At 31.2% G+C, this 20756-nt stretch overlaps 1 protein-coding gene across 5 annotated transcripts in view; it reads left to right on the plus strand.

The window, feature by feature from the left end:
• Positions 1–20756, plus strand: part of LOC106081238 (EH domain-binding protein 1) — a 110032-nt gene that overhangs the window by 51570 nt on the left and 37706 nt on the right. For all 5 annotated transcript variants that reach the window (XR_009398298.1, XM_059368547.1, XM_059368550.1 and 2 more), the window contains exon 3: positions 13947–14154. Coding sequence is in view for 4 of the 5 variants with exons in the window: in XM_059368547.1 (XP_059224530.1) it covers positions 13947–14154 (208 nt within the window). In the remaining variant the exon portion in view is untranslated. The remainder of the gene's footprint in view (positions 1–13946; positions 14155–20756) is intronic.

The raw sequence follows: 20756 nt of genomic DNA on the forward strand, positions 1-20756 counted from the left end.
AAATGTAAACATTAAGAAAATAAATATTTAAAAAGAACAAAATAATTACCTTGTAAGGCTAAAGAGGCCTTAGCTATTAAAAACCAATCGCATTTCAAAATCGATTTAATTTCTAGGGCATATTGTTGGGGTTATGAAAATGCTTAGGGCGGAGAGTGGTTGGCTGGTTTTTATAAAAGATTAATTGCGCTGGGGATAAGTTTTAAGTTGAAGCCAGAAAGGCCTCTTGAAAAATAGCCTTTAGCAAAAATTCAATGGAGTTTTAGTTTTGTTGGACTTCTGCGCTATATTGTAGAGTTTTAATGCTAAGAAAGGAAATTGGACATCAAAGAAGTAGAAAAGTGGAATGGTAAAAGCCATACAAAGCTCATAGCATGTCTAAAGGCAATTATAGGGGGGGGATAAAGAAATGATGGTACAACTTTCAAAGCAAAGAACAACTTTTACCTGCCAGAAATGGCAAACTAAAACTTATGAAAATGATTAGTTATATATCCAAGCGGTTGTCTACAAGGCAAACAATGCCATCTACATGTCACTTTATTTCATTTCCCCTGAATTACATTTAAAATATAACATCTCATATATGTATATGCCCTAAAAGTCTGATTTCAATGCCTTTCAGTTTTCATTTCAACTAACTTGGCATATGTACGAGTACATGCCACTTTCTTTATTTCCTACATATCACATGATTCCTGTTTAAGACCAATAGCTTTTGAGTCCCTCGTTTATGTCAGTTGCAGCAAATGACAGTCGATATTATCATCAATCCTCACTTTGCTAAGGGGGTGGAGTGGTGGAGTGTGTTTGGCCGGTGCCTTCATTCCTTCCACTTGCATGCGGTATCAATTATTATTTATTTAGAGTGGCGCTGAATCAAGAACATGTTGTACTAAATAAATACTTACAATTGATTGCTACATGGCGTGGCCAAACCACACATTCGTATGTATTAAATTTATTGAAGGTTGGCTAGTTGGTTGGCTGGATACTCTTTATATTGCCTTACATATGGTCTAGAAAATCCCAAGTTATGGTTATCATTATGTCTGTCATGTCAAAATCCTTTGCGTGCATGGAGACAGCAACGCACAGAGGGGCTTTTAGTTCAAATTAAAAACACACAGTTCATGGAAAGACAAATAGAGAGAGGACAGTTTCTAAATTTTTTTTTTTTTTGTTTTGAAAATTTTTTGAACCCAGGCTGTAGGTTCCAAATTTTAACGGTAGATTCATATTCTACTTACGAATACCTTTCGTTTGAGCCCCATTTTGTTATGATTTGTCTACATGCCCGCTCGGAGGGCTTTTGGGGGAGGGGGTGTCCCCCTTTATAATTGAACCCAATTTGTGAACAAAAAGTTCCTTTGTATAAATCCCATACACTCTGATACATCTGCAGACCCTCTCGAAGGGGTTTTAGGGGAGGGGGTGTTCCCCCCTTTATAATTGAACCCAATTTGTAAACAAAAATACGCTCTGTATAAATCCCATATACTCTTATACATCTACAGGCCCTCTCGAAAGGGTTTTGGGGCTCTATGGGTGCCCAGTTACTTGTGAACAAATTTAATAGCAGTTTTATATTTGACTTGCAAATAAGTTAAGTTTCTTATTTTAACGCCTGGCTTGCATATTCCCTGGAAGAGTTTTGGAAGGGAACGTCCCCTTTATCTAAATTTGAAGTCATATTCGTACTCTGCTCTGAATGCCTTTCATTTAAGTCCCATATTTCTCGTTCGGATCGAAGCAAACATGTCATGCTCGTAGAGTAGGGAGACCCCCTCGATACTTGATATAACTTTGGAAATCATATACGTACCCTACTCCCAGATACCCTTAATTTTAGTATCATATTGCCTACATAATGGCTCGCAAGAGTTTTTTTGGGCCCCTGAGACACTTTACTTCCTATTTGGATGTCAGATTTGTACTCTACTTTTGACTCCCCTTCATTTAAGACACATAAGCCAATGAAGACAATATGGACTTTATCGATCTAAATGTGCGCTCCTCCTCTACTTAATGTATTGATCGGCCAACCTGACCTTTCGGAGGTTTTTGGGGGTGGGAATACTTGACTTAAACTTGGAAAGTCATTTGTCTACTCTACTCCCAAAGGATTTTCATTTAAGTCTCATATTGTCGCGATCAGTCACATTTCTGTTCGGTGTTTTTTTTTGGAGTGGAGTACGAGCCAACCGTAGCGCCGAGGTAAGCATGTCCGCCTATGACGCTGAATCATCAGGTTACGATGGCAGAGTTGTTGGAAGTCAATATACAACACTAGGTGCAATTTTTCAGTCAACTCGGAAAAGAATTGCGCCCTCTAAAGGCTTAAGAAGTTAAGTTGCGAAATCGGTCTATATGGGAGCTATATCAGGTTATAAACCGATTTGAGCCATACTCGTCGCAGTTGTTGGAAGTTAGAACAAAACACTTTATGCATAATTCCAGCCAAATCGGGTAGTAATTGCGCCCTCTAGCGGCTCAAGAAGTCAACAATTAATGTACATCGTATAATAATTGCGCCCTCTATCGGCTCAATACGTGAACTAATTTGAGCCATACCTGACACAGTTATTGATGGGAAAACCGAAACACTTCATGCAAAATTCCAGCCAAATCGGATCGTAATTGCGTCCTCTAGCGACAAAATTTCAGGCAAATAGGTTAATAAATGCGCCCTCTATCGGCTCAAAGAAATAAAGACCCGAGATCGGTTTATATGCCATACTTGGCACAGTTGTTGATGGTCAAACCAAAACACTTCGTGCAAAATTTCAGCCAAATTGGATAGCAATTTCGCCCTCTAGCGACAAAATTTCAGCCAAATCAGGTAGAAATTGCGCCCTCTATCGGCTTAAGAAATAAAAACCCGAAGTAATTTTATATGGGAGCTAAATCTGGTTATTAACTGATTTGAGCCATACTTGGCACAGTTGTTGATGGTCAAACCAAAACTTAATGCAAAATGCTAGCCAAATCGGATAGTAATTGCGCCCTCTAGCGGCTCAAGAAGTCAAGTCTAGCGGCTCAAGAAGTCGGTTTATATAGGAGCTATATCAGGTTATAGACCGATTTGGACCATACTTGGCCGAGTTGTTGGCAGCCAAAATAAAACACTTGGTGCAAATTTTCAGTCAACTCGTATTAGAATTGCGCCCTCTAGAGGCTCAAGAAATCAAGATACGATATTGTTTTTGTTTTTTTTTATTGAAAATTTTCAAATACATTCTCCCACACAAGCAAGGGCTTAGTCATTGTGTCTTGTCATTTGCTTTAGTTTGCCCTTATGGGCTCATACATTTACACTTGCCATTGCCATAGAAAATCCCTAGCTATGGATATCATTATGTCTGTCATGTCAAAATCTTTTCACACTAAAGAAGCCGACATTTGGGGCATTTAGAACAAATTAAAAAACCCACTATTCTAGATTAGGTATAGGCGGCAGAAGGAAGGGTGTATATTTCTAGGGGCAAACGCATAAAATCAGGGATAATTGACAGCTAGACAGACAGACTGACAGACGGACGTAGAAGGCATTTCAATAAGACCTATTCTAGCCCTGTATGGGCATACAAATGAAAAGGTGCTTAAAAATCAATAAATCATTGATGGGGAGATGAGCGAACAACGCAGTCAACAATATTTGTAGCATTTGTATGACTTGCGAAGAACATCAACCCACAGCAAGAGGGAACCCATGTGGGGGGAGTTGAAAATTTGTAATTATTGTTATTGATTTGTGTTTGTACACATTTTCATTTGGGGAGCGCAAATGCCACAATTACGCAATTTGAGATTTTGTTTTATTTTCGGTTAAAGTATTTTTTTCTTTTATTTCTAGTATTTGCTCTTAGGGTTACCTGTTGAAAGCCTTAAAAAACTTAAAATTTTATTTTTGCTATCTTATCACCCATAGATAAGATTCAATTGCAGAATAGATAATTTTGGTAATGCGGAATCTTATTTGTTTGTGATAACAATATTTATTTGGCACTTTGGCGAAATGAAGAATAGCAAAATATCAAAATATGATACTAATAGCAGTGATTAGGAAAAAGTTCTAAAGAACAAAGAAACATAAAGAAATTTTGCAAAGGTTTCATACCTAAAAATTTTAACGAAATTTTTATGATTTATAGGAAATTTTTCATAAAAGTAATTTTTAAAGAAAAATTTCCCAAAATTTAATTGATATGGGAAAATTTCCAAAAGTTTTATTTTTATAGGAAATTTTTTAAAAATTTCATTTTTATAGGAAAAAGTTTCAAAACTTAATTTTTGTAGAAATTTTTTGAAAATTTTGTTTTTATAGCATATATTGTAAAAATTTCATTTTTTGTACGAAATTTTCGAAAAAATTAATTTTTATAGAAAAATTTAATATTTATAGAAGAATTAAATTTTTATAGGAAATTTTTAAACAATTTTATTTTTATAGGAATTTTTAAAAAAATTTCATTTTTTTTTAGAAAATTTTTTAAAATATTCATTTTTATTAGAAAACGTTCAAAAATCTTTTTTATAAGACATTTTTTTAAATGTTTTTTTTTATAAAATATTTTTCAAAAATTATATTTTTATGGAAAATTTTTCAAAAATTTTATTTTTTAGGAAATTTTCAAAAAATTTAAATATTTCAAAAAATTAATTTTTATAGGATATTTTTAAAAAATTTAATTTTTATAGAAATATTTGAAAAAAATAATTTTTATAGGAAAATTTTCAAAAAAATTTCATTTTTATAGAAAAATTTTAAAAAAATTTCATTTTTATAATTTTTTTTTTTAATTTCATTTTTATGGAATTTTTTTTTAAATTTCATTTTTATAGAAAATTTTTAAAAAATTTCATTTCTATAGAAAATTATTTTTGAATTTAATTTTTATAGAAAATTTTTAAATTTTTCGTTTTTATAGAAAATTTTTAATAAATTTTATTTTTATAGAAAATTTTTAAAAAAATTCATTTCTATAGAAAATTTTTAATAAATTAAATTTTTATAGAAAAGTTTTTAAAAATTTAATTTTAATAGAAAATTTTTAATAAATTTAAAAGTTTTAGAAAGCTATTTTTATAGGAAATTTTTCAAATATTTTATATTTATAGGAAGTTTTTCGAAAATTTCATATTTATATTAAATTTTTCAAAATTTTAATTTTTATAACATTTTTTTTTTAAATTCCATTTTTATGGAAAATTTTTTAAAACGTTAATTTTGATAACAGATTTTTAAAAAATTTTCATTTTTATAGGAAATTTTTCAAAAATTTAATTTTTATAGGAAATTTTTAAAAATTTCATATTTTTAGTAAATTTTTAAAAAAACTTCATTTTTATAGGAAATTTTTCAAAAATTTAATGTTTATAGGAAATTTTTCAAAAATTTCATTTTTATGGGAAATTTTTCAAATAATTCATTTTATAGGAAATTTTTTGAAATTTTCAGTTTTATAGGAAATTTAAAAAAAAAATAATTTTTATTGGAAATTTTTCAAAAATTTAATTTTTATAGGAAGTTTTTCAAAAATTTCAGTTTTAAAGGACATTTTTCAAAAATTTCTGTTTTATAGGACATTTTTCAAAAATTTTATTTTTTATAGGAAATTTTTGAAAAATTTAATTTTGATAGGAAGTTTTCAAAAATTTCATTTTTATAGGAAATTCTTTACAAATTTTTAAAAAATTTTTTATGAATATGAAAATTTTGAAAAATTTCCTATAAATATGAAATTTTTCAAAAATTTCCTATAAATATGAAATTTTTGAAAAATTTCCTATAAATATGAAATTTGTGAAGAATTTCCTATAAAAATGAAACTTTTGAAAATTTCCTATCAAAATGAAATTTTTCAAAAATTTCCTATAAAAAATAAAATTTTTGAAAAATGTCATATAAAACTGAAATTTTTGAAAACTTTCCTATAAAATGAAGAATTTGAAAAATTTCCGAATTTCAAAAATTCGGAATTTCAATTTATAGGAAATTTTTCAAAAATTTAATTTTTGTAGGAAATTTTTCAAAAATTTAAAATTTCTACGAAATTTTTCAAAAATTTAATTCTTATAGGAAATTTTTCAAAAATTTAATTTTTATAGAAAAATTATCAAAAACTTAATTTTTATAGGAAATTTTTCAAAAATTTATCAATTTAATGTATCAATTCTTGCTCTACCCCCCAACACCTTTCATTTAAGGCCCACATTGACATGGTCGTTAAATATGGCCGATTTATGGCCCTGAAAATATATTAGCAGCATGCTCTATTCTCATATATTTGAACCCCATATTGTCATTGGGCTCAAAATTGGATATCAATTTCGTTTTCTAATCTCAAATACCACTTAAAAACACTTAAATCTCTTATTGAAAAATCCAGCAAATATGTCCGGTTTGGGGTTTGGGCCCTAAAAACTATGAATATCAGGCTCCACTGTCTTGAAGACCCAAATTGGGGTTGTTATGGTGGTGGGACGTCCCCTAGACAGTTGGACCCGAATGTTGATGTCAGATTCATGGTCTACTCCCAAATACCTTTCATTTGAGCTTAATTTTTCCATAGTCAGCAAACATTTCCGGTGGTATCTTGGGGGATGGGCGTTCACTCAGTGACTTGGCTTTGAAAATATATATCAGATTCGTTTTCTACTCTAAAATACCTCCTATTTTAGTCTCATATTGCAATAGGCAGCAAATACTTCCTATTTATGTGGCGTTATTGGGGTGGGGTGGCCCCATAGACACTTTTTCCGTACATTGATATCAGATCAGACCTTTCATATGAGCCACATATTGCTATGGCCATAAATTTTTCTTTTTTGGGGGGAAGTTCTCGGGGATGGGCGGCCTCCCGAAAACTTGATCCCACATTTGGATATCATATTCGTATTTTACACTCAAATACCTATTATTTAAGCCCCATATTGCCATGGTCAGTAAATATGTCCGATTTAGAGAAGTTTTCGGGGGTTGGGATGGACCCCCAAAAACTTTGTCCCAAATTTGGATATCAGATTCGTATCTTACTTGCAAATACATTTTATTTGAGTCCCATTTTGGGGGTTGGGATGGTCCCCCAAATATTCGGACCGACAATTGGATATCAGATACATTTTCTTATCCTAAATACCTTTCATTTGAGTCTCATATTGTCGTGATTAGTGTAAATATATGTTTGGTAGGTTTTAGGGAGGGGCATCCCCCCTAGGTACCCCATCCGAAATTTGGATACCAAATTTTTGTTTGTAGGTTACTATGAGACAGCACACAAAATTTCGCTTAAATCGCACCATCCATCTCCGAGATCTGGCGTTTCTGAAAATAAGGGTAAGGGGGAGGGTCCGCTCCCCCTTCAGATATGAAAAAATGTAGTACCCTATTTTCACCACGGGATCAATATGCACCGTTAGTGAAAATTTCTAGAAAATCGGTTTAGCTGTTTCTGAGTCTATAAGGAACACACAAATTAACAAACCTTCAAACAAACACAAATTGATTTTTATATAAAAGATTTTTCAAAAATTTCGTATTAATAGGAAATTTTTCAACATATTCATATTTATAGGAAATCTTTTTAAAATTTTCGAAAAAATTAATTTTTTATAGGAAATTTTTCGAAATTTAAACTTTATAGAAAATTTTCCAAAAATGTCATATTTATAGGAAATTTTTTTAAAAATTTAATTTTTTAAGAAATTTTTTAAAATTTTCATTTTTAAAGAAATTTAATTTTTATAGGAAAATTTTCAAAAATTTAATTTTTATTGATTTTTTTAAGTGTACTTGAACTCCTCAACGAATATAAACTCTTTTTCCTTCGTTGTGCTGACTCGCAATAATTTTTCCAATTTTCTTGACTTATTTCCTTCTTGTTGTGTTTTTGTGTTGTTGTTTTTTGTTTTCCTGCTCTTATCCATATAAAAAAAAAAAACATGATTTTTTGCCATATCAGCATCCATTCTAAGGGGGCATGTGTTTTATGTGGCCAATGCTAAATGTCGATATAAGAAGACATACTTATATGCAATGCATTAAAATGAAGTACTTCGAGAGGAAGACTATCATCCAACAATGCTTGTATTGTGTTGGGGGTATGTAAAACATGGAATAGAGGTATGGGGTACAACACATATCAACTTGCATGATGGCGATACATACTGACATACACTCATTCATCACTTTTTGTTTTATTTCTTGGGTTGTAAGAACTTCCTGTTTTTATGTTCTTAACCCGCATAATATCAACATTTTGTTCTGCTCTCTTTCCATTTCAGTCTTTTGTTTGTTTCGATTCCCCCTTCCGCCCCCTGATATATATGACAACTAGAGTAGAAGTACTTAAGCATGCAATAAGAACATATCTTTTATGCGTTTTTCTTTGGCAAACATTTTTGTAGGGCCTATTTAGATGATGGACTTTTGAATGGAAACAAAAGTAAAATTTTAAACATATTTTTGAAAAGAAAAGTTAAAATTTTATTGCCAGGCGCTTAATCATAAAATTTTTATGGGGTTTTTAGGCCAAACTTTTTTGCCTTAAAGAACTGCTAAGATGCTATAGCGATTTCGGGGGAGCTACTAATGTCATCAGTCGACTTAAGCCATGGGTTGGACGAGGACTTTGGGGAAGTCAACTGATGACATGTTAAGCATCACTGAATTTGAAAAAACTTGACCAATATTGAAAAAACTTGAAAAAAAATTTTTGAAAAATAAAATTTCAAAAAAATTTTTTTTCGTAATTTTTCGAATATATTCGAGCTCGACATCATATTCAATGCTTTCTATTCCAAGAATAGCATAGCAAAGGGCTTATAAAAGTTAGGCAAGTGTGTGCTGTTTTCAAAACACTTTAACTGGCATGGTGGATCGCGATTTCTGATACGCCAGGTATCTTCATCAACACCTTTTGTCAAATTGATTAAAGTGCTCTATATAGCCAATGACTATTGAACCGATTTTCTTGAAATTTTCACAGATGGTGCATAATGATCCCGTGGTGGAAATAGGGTACTTCATTTTTTGATATCCGAAGGGGGGCGGACCCTCCCCCTTACCCTGATTTTCAGAAACGCCAGATCTCGGAGATGGGTGGTGCGATTTAAGCGACATACCCTAAAAATAAAAATTTGGTATCCAAATTTCGAAAGGGGTACCTAGGGGGGACGCCCCACCCAAAACCTACCAAATATATATATACACCAATCACGACAATATGGAACTCAAATGAAAGGTATTAAGGATAAGAAAACGTATCTGATATCCAATTGTTGGTCCAAATGTTTGCGGGACCACCCCAACCCCCAAAACACCCCTAAATCGGACATATTTACCGTCCATGACAATATGGGACTCAAATGAAAGGTATTTGCGAGTAGAATACGAATCTAATGTCCAAATTTGGAACCAAGTTTCTGGGGGTCCACCCCTTCCCCAAAACACCCCCCAAACAGAACTTATTTACTGATGATGGCAACATGGGGGCCAAATAAAAGGGATTTAAGAGTGGAGGAAGAATCTGATATCCAAATATGGAACCAAGTGTTTGGGGGGCCGCCTCTCCACCGAAACACCCTCAAAAAGAAAATTTCACCGACCACTGCAATATGTGGCTCATATGAAAGGTCTTTGGGAGTAAAGCACGAATCTGATATCAATATTCTGGAAAAGTGTCTATGGGGCCACCCCACCCCCACAACACCACCCAAATAGGAAGTAGTTGCTGACTATTGCAATATGAGGCTCAAATAAGAGGGTTTTTAGAGTAGAACACGAATTCGATATACATTTTCAAGGCCAACTCACTGAGTGGCCGCCCATCTCGCAAAACACTCCCCAAACAGGACATGTTTGCCGACTATGGAAATGCGAGGCTCAAATGAAAGATGTTTGGAAGTAGAGCACGTATCTGATATCAACATTCGGGACCAACTGCCTGAGTGATGTCCCACTGGATATATTTGTTGATTATTGTAATTATATGCCTAAATGAAAGATATTTGTGATAAGAAATTTGATAAGCAATTTTGGGGCCTAGTATTTGGGGCATGCCTCATCGTATAAACTCTCCTTAGGTAGAGCACGATGCTGATATTTTTCTGGGCTTAGTGTTTGGGTACCACCAAAGCACCTCGGACATATATGCCAACCATGGCAATATGGGGCTCAAATGAAAGGTAGAGCACGAAATGGGTACCCTCTTTCGGGTCCACCCCTTCCACATAACACCTTCCAAAAAGGTCTTATTTATTGGCCATGGCAATATGGAGCTCAAATGAAAGTTATTTGAGAGTAGAATACGCATCTGATATTCAAATGTGGGACCACCCCGCCCCCAAAAACACCCCTGATATATAAAATTTTATGAAAAAATTTCGGTAAAAAATTTTTACCAAAAAAATTTTTTTAAAAAATTTAATTTCGACGAAATTTTCCTTAATGTTAAATTTTGTGAAGTTTTTCTTAAAAAAATAAATTTTGACAATTTTTTTTTTCAAAATAAAACTGACAAAATATTCTTCAAAAATAAAAGTTTGAAAAAATTTTTTAAAAATTATATATATTTTGAATTTTTGTTAAAATAAAAATTGTAACAAAATATTCTTCATATATAAAATTTTGAGAAAAAAAAATTTCAGTAAAAAAATTCTGAAAATTCTTAAAAAAAATCATTTCATCGAAATTTCCCTTAATGTAAAATTTTGTGAAAATTATGTAAATTTTTATAAAATTTTGATAAAATATTGGTAAAATACTCTTCAAAAATAAAATTTTTAAAAATTTTTTTAAAAATTACATATTTTTTAAATTTTTGTTAAAAATGAAAATTTTGACAAAATATTCTTCCTATATATAAAATATAGAGAAAAAAAATTCTGAAAAATTCATTTCGACGAAATTTTCCTTAAAGTAAAATTTTGTGAAAATTTTTCAAATTTTTATAAAATTTTGACAAAATACTCTTCAAAAATAAAATATGGACAAAAATATTTTATTAAAAAATTAAAATTTTGACAAAATAATCTTCGTAAATAAAATTTTGAGAAAAAATAATTTCGATAAAAAATCCTGAAAATTCTTAAAAAAAATCATTTCGACGAAATTTTCCTTAGAAAATTTTGATAAAATTTTGGCAAAATACTCTTCAAAAATAAAATTTTGACAAAAATATTTTATTAAAATTTGGACAAAATATTCTTCATAAATAAAATTTTGAGAAAAAAAATTTCGGTAAAAACATTCTGAAAATTCTTAAAAAAATTCATTTCGACAAAATTTTCCTTAAAGTAAAGTTTTGTAAAAATTTTGTAAATTTTGTAAAAATTTTGTAAATTTTTATAAAATTTTGACAAATTTTTGGCAAAATACTCTTTAAAAATAAAATTTTGACAAAAATATTTTATTAAAAAATTAAAATTTTGACAAAATATTCTTCATAAATAAAATTTTGAGAAAAAAAAAAATTTGACCAAAAAAATTTCATTTTGACGAAATTTTCCTTAAAGTAAAATTTTGTAAATTTTTGTCAAAATTTTGGCAAAATACTCTTCAAAAATAAAATTTTGACAAAAATGTTTTATTAAAAAAATTAAAATTTTGACAAAATATTCTTCATAAATAAAATTTTGAGAAAAAAAATTTTGACCAAAAAATTTCATTTTGACGAAATTTTCCTTAAAGAAAAGTTTTAGAAAAATATTTTAAGAAATAAAATTTTTACAAAATTTTCTTCAAATATAAAATTTTGACAAAATATTCTTCAAAAATAAAATGTTCACAAATTTTCTTAAAAACGAAATTTTAACAAAATATTCTTCGAAAAAAAAATTTTGACAAAAAACTTTTTAAAAATTAAAATTTGTGTAAAATTAAAATTTTGACAAAATATTCTTCATAAATAAAATTTTGAGAAAAAAAAAATTTTGACCAAAAAATTTCATTTTGACGAAATTTTCTTTAAAGAAAAGTTTTAGGAAAATGTTTTAAGAAAAAAAAATTTTACAAAATTTTCTTCAAATAAAAAAATTTTGACAAAATATTCTTCAAAAATAAAATGTTGACAAATTTTCTTAAAAACGAAATTTTAACAAAATATTCTTCGAAAAAAAAATTTTGACAAAAAATTTTTTAAAAATTAAAATTTGTGTAAAATTAAAATTTTGACAAAATATTCTTCATATATAAAATTTTGAAAAACAAATTCCAAAAAAAATTAATTTTTGACTAAAGTTTTCCTTAATGTAAAATTTTGTGAAAATTTTTTTTTTAAAAAATAAAATGTTGAGAAAAATTTTTTTTAAATTGAATTTTGACAAAATATTTTTTTAAACTAAAATTCTGACTCAGATTTCTTTAGCAACTAAAACTTTGACAAAATTTTCTTAAAAACGAAATTTTAACAAAATTTTCTTGGAAATATATTTTTTTTTGTAAATTTTTCATATCGCCTCGTTTAAGCGACCCTTTATTTTCTGCGTCTTAGCATTCGAGCATTGGTAAACTTAATATTTGTTTTGAATTAAAACAAAAGACTGCCCTGGTTGCCCATAACCACGCATGCCCACGATGTGATGCATCATCATCGTCATCATCCTTCTCATCGCCTTTAAGTAAAAGTTTGATGCAGTGAAAATCACATGAACTCTGCAGCATTATGATGAGGGCACGTGCTATTAAAGTTTTCCATACCAAAGGGGGTCATTGTAGCTTTTATTATTACTCCACATTGTAGCTCTATGTCCCATTTGGGCACGGATTTAAAGAGTTACAAGTATGTATTTTAAAGTTTTGTTTTTTAACTACAGGTGAGGTCCTTGTCTCTCCCTTTTGCTACGTCCTTGTTTGATATTCCTTCATTTTCCCATGCCTCATTATATGCATAGGATGTTTGTATGCTTGCCTCCTCTTCCTTAAACATGGCTTTGAATTGCTGCCACAGTTGCAATTGTAAAATCTCTCACATAAAATTTTACTTTCCTCCATACATTTTGTAGTGTCATTCATTCAAACAGTTTGTTTTTCATAATTGTGTGTGTTTTTTTTTTCTACTGCGTTTCTATTTTTTTTCCTACACTCTATTATGACGCGATGACCTAGTTTTAAAATGTAACATAACGAATGTGAAATAAAATAACATGCGAAATCGTGTCACTCTCGAAGGGGAAACTAGAATTGAAAAGAAGCAAAAAAAAAAAAAAAAATATGAAATAAAACATTGAATAGAAATGTTGACTAAATACAAATACACAAACCCCAGGCAGAAAGCGCCAGTTTAATGCTTCAATAAAAAAAATAAACACAATTTTATTAAATAAACACAAATCATAAAAGGGTTATAGAAATTTAATGAATGTGATTTATGGGAGAAAATTTCTAAAGCTGAAAACTTATATAAAAACAAAAATTTTAGATAACAGGGTTGCCAAATATTTTTAATTGTTGGTTTAACATACAAAAAATGTGTAAGAAATATAAAGTTTTTGAAAAATTTACTTTAAGTATGGAATTTTTAAAAAATTTCCTATAAATATGAAATTTTTGAAAATATTTTTATAAATATAAACAATTTACCAAAAATATGATATTTTTAAAAAATGTCTTTTAGTATGCAACTTTTGTAAAAATTTCTTCTGAATTATAAATTAAAGAAAAAAAAATAAAAAAAATTTTTTTTTAAATAATTGTGAAAATGTCTTTAAAACATAAAAACTTCTTATAAATAAATAAAAAACTTTGAAAATTTTCCTATAAATATGAAGTGTTTGAAAAATTTTCTTCAAATATGAAATTTTTTAATAATTCCCTAGAAATGTTTTTTTTTAATAAAATTTCCAATTTTTTTGAAATTTTTTAAAAAATTTTCCTATCACCTAAAATAGGCTTCCTATTTATTCTACTTAATTTTTATTTTTATAATTTTTTCTTCCATTTTTAGGCGTCCCTCAAATTTGTCGGTGGTGTGGACCAGACGATCACGTCGTGTTGCCTCCGCCCCACTGCCCTGGGAACCGGATATGATGAATCCGCTGGTCGGCAATGTCACATGGCCAGTTCCCGATAATCATGCTATCACAGTAACATTGTTCAAAGATCCACGTACCCATGAGTTGGAGGACAAAGATTGGACGTTTGTTATAGAAGACGTAAGTAAACAAGAAAAAAATTAAAAAAAAAAACAAAACAAAAAAAAATTAAAAAAAATTCAATATGAAAAAATATTCCATTAACAAAATTTAAGTCACAACTAAAATAATCAAAAAAAAATGTTTGTGAATAAAAAAAAAATTTAAATAAATAGTAAAAATTAAATAATTAAAAATAATAATAAGAAAAAAATAAAATAAAAAAATAAAAAAAATAATAATAAAAGAAAATTATTAAAAAAAAGTAATTAAAAAATAAATAGTTAACAAAATAATTAAAAACGTTTTTAAAAATAACTAAAAAAATTATAATATTAAAAAAGTAATTTAAAAACTTATTTTAAAAAAATAGTAAAAAATTAGAAAAATAATTAAACAAAAAATTTAAAAAAATAATAAAAAAAATAAAAAATAAAATAAAAATAAATAAAAAAAAAATAAAAAAAAAATAAAAAAAACAATTGAAAAAATTATTAAAAAATAAATAAATAAAAAAATCATTTAAAAAATAGTTAAAAAAATAATTTTAATTTTCTTATTATTTGTTTAATTTTAACAAAATTAAAAAAAAAATAAAATATTAAAAAATTAAAAAAAATTTAATAAAAATTCAAACAACTATTGGGTTGCCCAAAAAGTAATTGCGGATTTTTTAAAAGAAAGTAAATGCATTTTTAATTAAACTTAGAATGAACTTTAATCAAATATACTTTTTTACACTTTTTTCTAAAGCAAGCTAAAAGTAACAGCTGATAACTGACAGAAGAAAATGCAATTACAGAGTCACAAGCTGTGAACAAATTTGTCAACGCCGACTATATGAAAAATCCGCAATTACTTTTTGGGCAACCCAATATTCCATTAACAAAATTAAAGTTACAACTAAAATAATAAAAAAAAAAAAATTTTGTGAATTAAAAAAAAATTTCAAATTAAACAGTAAAAATTAAATAATTAAAAATAATAATGATAAAAAATAATAATAATAAGAAAATAAAAAAAAATAATAAAAGAAAATTATTAAAAAAAGTAATTAAAAAATAAATAGTTAACAAAATAATTAAAAAGTTGTTAAAAATAGCTTAAAAAAAAATTATTAAAAAAATATTTAAAAAATTTATTTAAAAAAATAGTAAAAAAATTAGAAAAATAATTTAACAAAAAATTTGAAAAAATAATAAAAAATTAAAAAATAGTAAAAAAAAATAAAAAAACCAATTGAAAAAATTATTAAAAAATAAATAAATAAAAAAATCATTTAAAAAAATATTGGGTTGTCCAAAAAGTAATTGCGGATTTTTCATATAGTCGGCGTTGACAAATTTTTTCACAGCTTGTGACTCTGTAATTGCATTCTTTCTTCTGTCAGTTATCAGCTGTTACTTTTAGCTTGCTTTAGGAAAAAAGTGTAAAAAAGATTATTTGATTAAAGTTCATTCTAAGTTTTATTAAAAATGCATTTACTTTCTTTTAAAAAATCCGCAATTACTTTTTGGGCAACCCAATAGTTTATTTTTAATTTTTTTTTTTAATTTTCTTATTATTTGTTAATATTTGTTTAATTTTAACAAAAAATTTAAACAAAATTATTAAAATAATTAAAAAAAAAAATTAAAAAAAAATAAAATATTAAAAAATAATAATAAAAATTAAAACAACTATTAAAAAATTATTAGAAAAATAACTTAAAAAAATAATTAAAAAAACTATTTAAAAAAATAGCTAAAAAAAATATTTAAAAAAAAACTTAAGCAAAAATTGAAAAACTAACAAATAAAATTATAAAAAAAAATATTTTTTGTAATTTAAAAAAATAAAATAAAATAATTAAAAAAATATTATAAAAAAAATAATTGAAAAATATTGAAAAAAAATAAAACAAGTTAAAAAATAATAAAAATTAATAGTTAAAAAAAAACAATAATTAAAAAAAGTAGGTTAGGTTAAAAAGAGGATGTTAGTCCGCTCTATGCCACTATGAAAAAAATTTTTCGCAAGAATTATTATTGCCAAAAATTTTTTTTTAATTTTTTTATAGTAACTGCTTGGTAGAATTTGCCAGCTTTGACCGAACGAAACATTTTTTCCAGTTGTTTTTCCCATTTTTTTTTTTGAAAAAATATTTTCTTATCCATTTTTGATGGGTTTCCCCACTATCCCCCCCATGTTGCATGCCATAAAAAGTACAATCCACTTTAATTACAAGAAACCAGACCATGCTATTTGAATGCATTTCCACCATCACCAACATATTTTTTCTGGTCATTGCCGCAAAACCCACTTTATAATTCCTTACAAGCGTTGATTATTAATTTTGCGCTTTTCAATTTCTTTTCACTACATCTTTTTTTTTTTGTCATTTTTCATCGTTCAGCGTTGGTTGATTTGCATATAAAAGCCATTAAAGAGCGTTTTTCATTTCCATCCTAGCTGTTGCGGTGCACATTAACAACGAATTTAACGCCTACATTGCCACATTCTACTGCCGCTGCAAGTGACGCCATTTATCGGCATGTCATTTTTTAATGAAAACGAAAGTATATTTGCTCTTTTGCATTTAATTTTTGTGTGTGTGTGTGTTTTTTTTTTTTTTTTTGGAGCAAGGAAACAGGATTGGTCAAATTGCGCACTTGCAAGCAGCATAAAGACTACATTGATATGCTGTATCTATAATAGAAAGTCCCACGTAGTTGTCAGCTGGAGTCGAGAAAAGTCAGTCAAGATACTTAGGGAACAGTGGTCAACGGCAATGAATTCTGAAGGGTAGCGATTAGAAAATTGTAAGGGAAAAATTTCGAGATTGTCCTTCAATAGAAAATTTTGTCCAAATTTTATTATTTTTAAGAAATTTTGTCAAAATTTTAGTTTAAGAAAATTTTATTTTAAAAGAAAATTTTTTTCACTACCTATTTTCATAGAAAATTTTATTCAAATTAGATTTTTATTAGAAAGTCGATAATTTTTTTTTTTATAGAACTGGGCCCGCTCCGCTGCGCCTTCCTTCCAGACAAACGTACACAATCTATGAAAATTTTAAGAAAATCGGTTCAGCCAAGTACCATATAGTCATAATGGGTCTAATGATATTTTTGAAGGGTAGCGTGGCCCCCTATACTTCGATCTGATTTTGTATGCCAGATTCGAAATGTACTCCCGAATACCTTTTATTTGAGCCCCATATTGAAATGAACGTAAAATATGTCTGATTTGGGGAGTTTTGGGGTTGGGGGGCCCGATGGGTACTAAGACTCAAATTTTAATACAATATTCGTATTCTACTCTCCAATACCTTTCATTTGATACCTATATTGTCCCGATCGGTCCACTTTTGATTTTGGGTTATGTTTTTGGGATAAGGGGGAGGGTACGCCCCCTTCCGTTATCTTTAAATTTTAAAGCATATTCCTACTTCCTGACCATATTCGTAATCTATTGCCGAATGCCTTTCATTTGAATCCCATATTGTCCCGTTCGATCCACTTTTATTTTTGAGTAGTACTTTTGGGGTAAGGGGGAGGGTCCGCCCCCCTTCCGATATCAAAAAATTTTACAGCCTATGTTTCCTGCCAGACCAACCTACACAATCTGGGATAATTTCAAGGTAATTCGTTCAGCCGTTTTTGAGTCTATACGGAACAAACATACAAAAAATAAAAAACCACAAATTGAATTTCTTAAAAATGCTCAAATTAATAAGCTCTTCTCCAGAGGAACGCCCCAAGGAGGGGTGTTCTCACCGACACTGTGGAACCTCGTGAGTAATGAAATCCTGATGAATCTCGGTGGGTTTGGCACCAGGATTATCGCTTATGCGGATGACGTCGTGCTGCTGGTCCGAGGCATGTTTCTGTCAACGATCAACGAGATCATGAAAGGGTCACTGAGGAGGTTGTCGCGATGGGCTACCAGTAATGGGTTGAGGACCAACCCAGGGAAGACGGAGCTGGTGCTCTTTGCGCGTAGGAGGTATTTAGGCATAGTCCTCGATTCGAAACTATCCTAACTAAAGATAGGCGCTGTGCGCTTTTTACTCCTGCAGAGGGTGTTCGGTAGGAATGGAGGGTGAGTCCCAGGATGATTTATTGAATGTATACGACCATCGTGAGAACAGTACTGGCCTATAGGGCACTAGTATGGTGGGATGCCGTAGAGAAGAAAACGAATGGGAGGGAGTTCAAGATGGTCCAGGTGAGTTCAAGATGGTCCAAGCAGCCCTAGTGGTGATGCTGGATATGCAGCCCATTGGGGCCTTTATTTGAAACTGCACCGCCAGGGTCGCGCCTAGGTTGAGAGAGCTCGGCATGCTGAAGGAGGATGGTTGCGGCCACAGTTCGATTCGAGGGTAGACTGAGGAGGATCTCCGACTACCTGGCACCAGTGCCGACTGTAGCGAGGGCATTCGCGATTCGTTTTCCTGAGAGGGACAAATGGAGGGCGGATGGTGTATTTGAGGAGGATGAGACCTCGAGCTACACAGATGGCTCCAAGATGGATTCAGGGACTGGATTGGGGGTCTGCTCTGGTGCTCTTAATCAGTATATCTCTGAGACTGCCGAACGAGTGTACGGTTTTTCAGGCAGAGGTCTGTGGCATTGCAGTGGCCGCAAAAGAAATTCTGGTAAGGGGCTAACCGCTCTCCAAACTAAGAATTTATGTGGACAGTATGGCGGCGCTCAAGACCTCGGGGTCAAGGATGATGAGGTCAAGATGCGTGGCGGATTGTATGGAATCCCTGGATAGGCTCCGGGCCGACGATGTGACGCTTACATGGGTTCCTGGGTATGAGAGGATTCCAGGAAATAAGAGGGGGGACGAGTGCGCCAGAAGCGGTTCGTCTGCGCCGGGCGGACCAGTCATCGATCTTGTCTAAGTGCCATTTGTCGAGCTACTGAACACAGTAGATGGGAAGGCCAGGGCGGTGTCAGTGGCGAGGTGGGACTCGGTAGATGGTTGCCGGACTTTGAAGGCGCTATGGCCGGTCATCGACCGGAGGAGGAAGAGGGAGTTGCTGGTATTCGATTAGAGGTCGATGAGTACTTTGACAGGATTCATAACCGGACACTGTGCTATAGGCCGCATGGCGGCGCACATAGGGATACCGCACAATGACTTCGATAGGAGTTGCCTCGATAAGGATGAGGAAGAGACTATTGAGCACTTGGGAGGGGAGGGGGGCGGACCCTCCCCCTTACCGCAAAAGTACTACCCAAAAATAAAAGTTGACCGATCAGGACAATATTGGACTCAAATGAAAGGTATTCAGGAGTAGAGTACGAATTTCATAATAAAAGTTAGGTCCAAGTACCTCGGGGGCCGCCCCAACCCCAAAACCCCTTAAAATAGGTTTATTTGACGATCATGACAATATGGAACTCAAATGAAAGGTATTCGGGAGTAGATTACGAATATGGTCAGGAAGTAGGAATAGGCTTTATAATTTATTGATAATGGTTGGGGGAGGACCCTCCACCATTACCCCAATAACATCACCCAAAATCAAAAGTGGACCGATAAGGACAGTATGGGTATGAAATGAAAAGTATGCGGGAGTAGATAACGAATCTGGCATACAAATTCATGTCGAAGTATAGGGGGTCACCCCACCCCCCAAAAAACACCCAAAATAGGTACATTAGCCAATCACGGATGGGACTCGGTTTGTTTGTTCCGGATAGACTGAAAAACGGCAGAACCGATTACCTTGAAATTTTCCCAGATTGTGTAGGTTGGTCTGAAAGGAAACGTAATCTAACTTTTCGAATATCGGAAGGGGAGCGGACCCTCCCCCTTATGCCAAAAACACAACCCAAAATCAAAAGTGGACCGATTGGGACAATATAGGTATCACATGAAAGGTATTGGAGAGTAGAATACGAATTGGTATTAAAATTTGGGTCCAAGTACCCAGCGGGCCCTCCCCCCAACCCCAAAACACTCTCCAAACGATTCATATTTACCGGCCATGGCAATATGTAGCTCAAATTAAAGGGATTTTGAAGTACATCACGAATTTGATATCCATATTTAAGACGAAATGTATGAGGTGCCATCCCTTCCCCTGAGGAAGAACATTACCACCAGCAATCGAGAAGGGGGAAATTCCGATTCAAGTTTAAACTCAATGTTAAGGGACCTTTTTTTTATAACCGAGTCCGAACGGCATCCCGCAGTGCGACACCTCTTTGGGAAAAATTTTTTAAATGACCTTGCATGGCATTGTACCTAGCAAATGTCGGCAACATTCAGAGGGGATAAACACCGCTTGGTCCGATGTTCTTGCCAGGATTCGAACGCTATCCAGCGTCATAGGCTACAATGGCACGAGTTCGATATCCACATTGAGGGCAAATTGTCCACACCATAAAAAGACATAAAAGAGTTGAAGAAGGCGCATCGGAGCGGGCCCGGTTCGGCTAGTTTCTTATGAATTTTATGAAACTTTTATTGCTTTGGAAAATTTTGTCCTCTAAGTGACCCATAGTGTTTCCGTTCTTTTTTCGCATGCCCAGACGTTGAGAGATAAACAAATTAATGAGCAGAGGCGTTAAATGTTATGGTGTTCCTTCCTTCCGTCCGTCCAGCCCACAACAAAGTGCCATGCA

The sequence above is a fragment of the Stomoxys calcitrans genome, chromosome 5, assembly GCF_963082655.1.
Source record: "Stomoxys calcitrans chromosome 5, idStoCalc2.1, whole genome shotgun sequence".
NCBI lineage: Eukaryota > Metazoa > Arthropoda > Insecta > Diptera > Muscidae > Stomoxys > Stomoxys calcitrans.